Here is a 7,491-nt window from a genome sequence, read left to right on the forward strand (position 1 = left end):
AAAGATCTGGTGTTGGTGTGTCTGGATCAAAGCAGACCTTGTTTTACGCCGAGGTAACAGACGAGATGAAAGCCGGCGAAGGCGGAGGCCAGCCACAAGAAGGGGAGCTGATTGAGGTGGTGGAGATACCTCTGCAGGACTGCATGACTTTTGCCTTTGACGAAGCTCTCCCTAAAACCATGGGCTTCATCTTCAGCTTCATGTGGTTCCAGACCAACGTTGTCCCAAAGCTGCTAGAAAAAGAATAACCATGGCTGAGATTTCTGGAGGGGTGAGGTTGGGATTTTTTATTTCATTTAAAAAAAAAAAAACCAACCATCAAACCATTTATAAGATTTTTTTCCCCCTTTCTGAATGTATATATTTCAGGAAAGAGTCGCAAAAATAGAAATTAGGAAACTGCTGCTTTCTCCCCCCCCCCCCCCCACCCGTTAAGCAAATGGCCGTTAAGCATTTGACATCATTTGCAGCTGCAGACATAAGTCCTCGCCCACCATTGGCAGTGAGTCTTGACAGCCGTGAGTTCATTATTGACTGGTTGAACGTAACGCTGGACAGCATAGAAGTTGCTAAAGCTGGCGGAGCAGAATCCCAATTTGCTAGGACAGACACGCATTTGCAGCAGCAGCTGTTTGGGGATGGCAATTTGGAATGACAAAACGGTGAGGAAGGGAAGGATTAAGCCCTTGCTTTCCCCCCCTCCCCTCCCCGCCCCCGGCCTCTGTTTCATGCACTGCAAGAGGGTCTTTTATTCGTTTTTTTTAAAGGTCCTTTGGATTACTCTACATATACATGCATGTAATGTGTGATTACGCCGTGCAAACCCCGCTGGCGGGAAAAGCATATTAAAGGATAGAGCAATAACCGCCACAGGCACTCCAAAAGTTTGACTTTTGGAGTAAGAATTACTAGCCTTTCAGATGACGCGTGCAAGCACACACTTCTGCATAAGCCGATGATCTGGCTGTCCCTCCCCATTGGGAGGAGACTGGCGCAGAGCTGTGACTCACGCAGGGATGCAACGAACAGCCCCCACGGAGAGAAGGAATTCTGCTATGTCTCTGCAAAGGGAGGTGAAAGCTCATTGGAAGGAGGCAAGGGCGGAGCGCTCTCTGTGGGCAGTCGCCCTGGCTTTGCTTTAAGGTACCAAATGTGTTTCGTCTTCTCACTGATGAGCCCTGGTCCAGTTTGGGAATTGCTGAGTCAAAGTTGGCTGCTGCAGAGGAGACCAGTCAGGGGACCAGATATGGCTGGTGGTCTCTGTTTTGGCCAAGCCACACATACCTGCCATACACCCAACTTCATATATGACACCAGTTAAGGACGGGGCTTTGCTAGCACCATAGATTGGCATCACACACAACCTCCTCGAGCTGCTCTTCCTAACCAGCTGGTCGTTGGTTGCTTTGGAAGCCCGGCACAAGGCTCTCCGCCAAGTGCCAAGCACAGAACTTGCAGGGCGTGCTCAGCCCTCTGCAAGTTGCTTCTCGTACACCCCCAAATCAGCTGGTTTTGGGGTGCCAAAATCAGCTGGTTTTGGGGTGCCTGGGAAACGCTGCACCCTTTGAACTTTGACAGGTGTCAGTCAGCTGGAGTCACAGCGACATCATTTGATTGACAGGCATGTGTTTCCTCCCACCTATCAAAGTTGGCCCACAGGCGTGGGAGAGATAAAATCTGCCCATTGGACCAAGGTTCTTCTGTGCCCCTCGGGAGCCTCTCCTAGCACTTATATTGTGTCCTCAAACCTGATTGCAAGTTGCACCGGCTTCTCTGTGACAGCTCTGCCAGCTTGCCGTATTTTTCACTCCACAAGACGCAACTTTTTCCTCTTAAAATCTAAGGGGAAATCTCTGTGCGTCTTATGGAGCGAATGTGTGGTCCATGGGGCTGGGGGGGGGACGACCTGGACTTCCCCCGCCAGCCCCGACCTGCTCTTTGAGGCTGGCGGTGGGGGAAAGCGCGCTCTCCAAAGAACTCCCGCTGCGCTCCGGAGGCTTCGGGTTACCTTCACTGAAGGTGACTGAACGCACCTTGAACACACTGTACGCACCTTGTTTTAGAGGGGGAGAACAAGAAAAAAAATCTCCCCCTCTCTGCACAGCGCCCCTTCAGCGAAGCGGCAGGAGAAATGGAAGGGGCTCCGTTTCTCCTGCCGCTTTGCTGAAGGGGCGCTGCGCAGAGAGGGGGAGAAATTATTTTTCTTGTTCCTCCCCCTCTAAAACAAGGTGTGTCCTATGGTTGGGTGCGTCCTATAGAGCGAAAAATACGGTAATTGCATGTCTGAAACGTTCCCTGCGATGAAATCTTTCTCCTACTCTTGAATCTGACTCCTCTGGGGCCAATCTTTGCTTGATCCCCTCCCAATAGAAATAATTGTGTTCCACTGTAAGGTTACTGTGGAGGTGGAGGGTGCATAGTTCACCTAGAAGCGTCATGTGGCAGGTGATTGGGAAGAAGACCCCCTGCCAGAGACCCCGGAGGATCACTGCCAATCAGAGTAGGCAGCATTGGGTTGGATGGGCAGATTGTTGCTGATGCTGGAAGTGGCTTTGAGCTGTGCTCTGCTTTTTACCATTTTATGTTGTGTACTGATTTGCTGTTTTATGGTGTCTTTTTAAAACCTTAAGCCTATTTGAGAAATCGATTCACATTGAATATTTCTGTTACCTCGGGCTTCTAAAGCAGGTGTGGGAACCTCTGGCTTCCAGATTTCTCCCTGCCCTTTGGCCATGCTTGGAGGCCCAAAGATTACCCACCTCTGTTCTCACGGGATCTAGTTTTCTGACCCCTTTTTAGAATTGGTCCGTATCGCTGTCTAAATTTACTTTTTAGTCGTCATTTTAATATTTGGTCATGGCGTTTTTAACATTGGTACTGCTGCTGCCGCTTTAAATTCTGTTGTAAATGGCCTCTGTAACTACAGCTATTATTTTCATTAATAAGACTGCATAGAAAGGCTTGGAAGATCGCGGAAGCTGGAGATCGCTTTAAGAGGCTATTTATCATGTTGTTTTGTATATCAGTTCGATGTTGTCTTAAATCATGCCTTTTTAAAAAAATCTTAATTTGTTAGCCACTTTGAGAATCTGGTTCAGAGGCAAAAGCTGTCTAATAAATAAAAGAAAAATAAAGAGTGATGAAAGCAAAATGTTCTGGAGTAGCGCATGATTCTGACAAATTAAATTGCATTGCCTGTTCTCATTTCCAAACGAAGTCCCTGGAATCCTCATGCTGATACATAAAGTGAAAATGCAGCCTTCACTAATGCTGTGAAAGGTGACATCATTGTCAATGGAGAGCAAATCAGCCATCCTCCGAAGAGCAGGGGATCTAAAATAGGAAATCTCCCCACCGCCACCTTAAATGTGCCGTTCCTCACAGTGTTAGCATTAATTACCATGGCAATGCTATCTGTGTCAGTGGGGCGATTTAAAATGCATGTTCGGAGGCAGCTAATCTCAGGAGGTGCGCACATTCTGCAGCAGTGCTGCTGATTTAAAGCCATGCGGATGTGAACCTATTTGGGGGCCGACAGTGCTGCTGCACACAGGACTCCCATCGAAGCTCACCACCGTATGCCAGATCATATTTGCACCTGCAAACCTACTAAGGAAGCACTTTCTCTGTGGCGGCAAAGCTCTGGGCAAACGGATCCTCATCTACAGCCCTCGCTGCCGCTGCTGCCCTTGTGTGCAAAGGATGATATAGTCAGGCAAGCTGGCTTCAGTGGACAGGGCAACAAGCTGCAGAAGACCAGATTGCTCCTGAGGTCACCTGGTCCCTGTTGGGCTGAAAGCTGCAGTACCCCCTCTGGCCTAAGGCGGTGGCGGCGCTGCAGCGCCACACAGCTAAGGCTACTGAATTGCCCACGAAGCAAAAAGGAAGCTGAACAGAGGAAGCAGCTCTCAATGTGAGGGGTGTTTTTTTTTTGGGGGGGGGGGTTATTTCATGATCAAGGGGAGCTTACCTCTAAACATAAATCCAAGTGTGTAGATCAGGCCCTATAATGCTGCCCGGGGATTTATTTCGCTCAGTTAATGTGGAGCACAGCTGTGTGTTAAATGGTTGCAGTTCAAGAAGAAGTGGGACCAGTGAATAGATTTGCTCCTTTTGTCTGAGGGGTGTATGGGAAGAATAGACAACGATTACCATTTCCCCTTCTTCTTCTTCTTTTTTTAATGATATTTATTGAGAGTTTAAAATTACAGGAAAAAAAGAGGAAAAAGAAAAAGGAGAAAAAAGTAATCAAACGGTACAAGTCAATAAAAAGAAAAAAAAATACAAAACACACAAAACTCCCCTTCTTCTTCTTTGTCCTCTCCGCCGCCAGTCCATCCTTCATCCAAGTCAGTTATGTTGAACAACAACAGGTCCTGGTCAATTCCTGTGGTAGTCCACTTTCTCCTTTTCTCCAAGATGGTGAAGAACCATTAGTGAGCATTACAGTGGTACCTCGGGTTACATATGCTTCAGGTTACAAACGCTTCAGGTTACAGACACTTCAGGTTACAGACTCCACTAAACCAAAAATATTACCTCAGGTTAAGAACTTTGCTTCAGGATGAGAACAGAAATTGTGCTCTGGCGGCGCAGCGGCAGCAGGAGGCCCCATTAGCTAAAGTGGTGCTTCAGGTTAAGAACAGTTTCAGGTTACCTCCGGAATGAATTACGGTAAGTACTTAACCTGAGGTACCACTGTATTTGGGTTCCACCAGTCAATCAAGTACAAATTCACCTAACAGTAGCATTACGCAGCGCACATAAATTGTGTAATTTTGTTGCAGCAGACAGCAAGATGAGTTACCGTATGTACTTTGGGGCAGGAAAAGGACTGCAGCAAAACGGAAACAATACTGCATGCGAGAAATACGGGGTGGAAAAGGATGCCTTCTTACACCCTTATTAATGGTTATTTCTGGTGCAAAGGAGACACCCAGGAAAGAAGGCCAAGATTAAAACCAGCAAAAGCAATTCACACCAGCAGCATTTCTAACAAGCAAATCCGGGTTGCCGATTTTGTTGGGGACATGCAGCAAGAAATCAAGACTAGGAAACAGAGATAGAAGGTGTGATTGTTATTGCTAAATTCCAGAGACCTGTGTCTTGTTAACCGAAAGTAGTGGTTTGGAAAGAGCTTGTTGTTTAAGAAATCAGAGGCAAATCACGTTGTGCAAAAGAGGCACTTAGACACCCTTGCACACCGTTGCCTCAAATTAGCATTCTTTTTGGAAAGTGTAATTAGATCTAATTAGATTTGCATCTGCTGGGTTTGGGCAGCAGACCATGATGATCAAGGAGCTCTGTGACTGCAGATCTCCCAAGTCACATCTGTAAATAACTTTCCACCTTCCCTTTTCTTCCACCTGCCACGCATACAGCTTCAAGCTCTAAAGGTTCTTTTAATGCAATAAACCTGTTGGGCAAAATCCTTTGGGGAGCTGAGGCACCATTGAAATGAATGGGAGCTACACCACTGGGGATATAAATGAGTGGGTTGTGCCCATTAGCTATATTCATTACTTTTTTAATTAGTTATTCGAAATCTCCACATTGCACTTTGTTTTGCATATCTAATCTAATCTGCTGATCACACGCCTGCCAGCCACCATTCTTTAATAAGGGCAAATGTTTTTTCCCATTCTAATTAGCATCCTAATCGGGCTCATCTTGAACTATGTTTAATATTTATGGCCTTGCCCTTGAAAATATGCATAGGCTTTTTTTTATGGGCTATATAATCAGGAATTTGGGGTTTGATCCCAGAGCCCTGTTTCCACACATAGTTCATAGATGTTGCTTCCAGGTTGACTATACAAATTTATCCAGGGTGGCCTGAGTCCTGTTTTACAGATGACTCTCCTCTGTTTGGAGGGTTCTCAGCCATCGTCCTCTGTTTCAAGAGAGCCCTTTATGTGAAAGGCAAACTGGTCCAAGACTGGTTTAAAGGCAATGAACTTTCAGAAAAGAGCAGGAGGAGCCTTGAAGTTGCCCGTCAACAGTAAGCAGGTTCCCAGGTCACTCTTCCTCACCATGGTGAGATGCATGGTGTTCTTTCTATTTATATTACAGGAATTGTTTTCCAAATTTCTGCATTTGCACACTAAGTGAGCCTGTGCAAATTTCGTACAAGTCTCTCTCCTCTTTTCCTCGCAATGTGTAAGGTATAATCCCTATGACACAAGACAGTGAATTTTTGCGTGTTGCTCTAATCGCAATCGGTTGACAACCGCTCACACACAAATCATTTATCGGAATGGGCACAAATGTGGATTTTCCTGCAAGCAAAAGAATCCAGGAACAAAGGCTCATCACCTATGTCAGCTTTACAAGCGAAGATGAACTGTTTGCACTATTTGTTTCAGCTGTGGAGTGGATAAGTGGCCAATGGCAAGCATCCTCTCCGAGCTTGACAATCACCTATAAAGGTAAAGGGACCCCTGACCATTAGGTCCAGTCGCGGAAGACTCTGGGGTTGCGGCGCTCATCTTGCTTTATTGGCCAAGGGAGCTGGTGTACAGCTTCCGGGTCATGTGGCCAGCAGGACTAAGCCGCTTCTGGCAAACCAGAGCAACACACGGAAACGCCGTTTACCTTCCCACCGGAGCGGTACCTATTTACTTGCACTTTATGCTTTTGATAGGTTGGCAGGAGCAGGGACCGAGCAATGGGAGCTCACCCCGTCGCAGGGATTTGAACCGCCAACCTGACAATCACCTATATCTCCTCCTATATCTCCTATATCTCTCTCCTAGGTTGAGAGAGCCAGGCTCCAGTGGCAGCATAATTCCTTTCCCCGCCTTAGGACAAATCAGAACACAATATTGCAACTTGAACATAATCACTTGTGGAATTCTGATTTTCCTCCTATAGAGATTTTTTATATATGTAGGGGCTTCTTTCCTTCTTTTAATGAAAAAGCCACACTATTCCCCCAGGAAATTATGAAGGGTAGCATACCCCGTCATACTACAACTCCCACCAGCCATAGTTAGCAGGACCAGTGGCCAGGGATGATGGGAGTTGTAGTCCAACAACAGCCGGGGACGCAAGTCTGAGAAACGCCGGCATAACCCAACGCAGAACTTTCAGCCATGCAAACTCGATCACCTTTACTGACACCCAGGATTCTCACAGCCTGCGCTGCAGACATTTATGCAAGGGTCAAATGCGAAAGGTGAGGGGAGACTGTTTGGGCCGCCTTTTGCTGTCGTGAAAATGATCAAAAACACAAATGTGTGTGTACATTCACTTGTGTACGTGCTTCACTGAGTATATTAGGTACAGATGTTTTGCTCCATCAAGCTTCAAGAACCCACGATGCACTGGTTCGACTCCCACACGACCGTGTATACATGCAGCACCAGGAAATAAATACATAAATCCATTTAAACTGCAAAGTGGGCCAAAATGGTCCCTTCTTGTTTCCAAATTGTTCTCCAGCAATGAGGAAGACTGAGAGCCACCTTTGCCACCGTTTATGCCAGTCTG

The 7,491-nt window shown here is 46.6% G+C and overlaps 1 protein-coding gene across 4 annotated transcripts in view; it reads left to right on the forward strand.

Annotated features, from left to right (window-relative positions):
• NUDT14 (nudix hydrolase 14) overlaps nt 1-1,429 on the forward strand; it is a 53,595-nt gene extending 52,166 nt beyond the window's left edge. For all 4 annotated transcript variants that reach the window (XM_028745820.2, XM_077923345.1, XM_028745904.2 and 1 more), the window contains one exon: nt 5-1,429. In XM_028745820.2, coding sequence (XP_028601653.2) covers nt 5-248 — 244 coding nt within the window. In that variant the 3' untranslated portion in view covers nt 249-1,429. The remainder of the gene's footprint in view (nt 1-4) is intronic.
• Nucleotides 1,430-7,491: the final 6,062 nt, after the last annotated feature.

Source organism: Podarcis muralis, chromosome 1 (assembly GCF_964188315.1).
Source record: "Podarcis muralis chromosome 1, rPodMur119.hap1.1, whole genome shotgun sequence".
In the NCBI taxonomy this organism is placed as follows: domain Eukaryota; kingdom Metazoa; phylum Chordata; class Lepidosauria; order Squamata; family Lacertidae; genus Podarcis; species Podarcis muralis.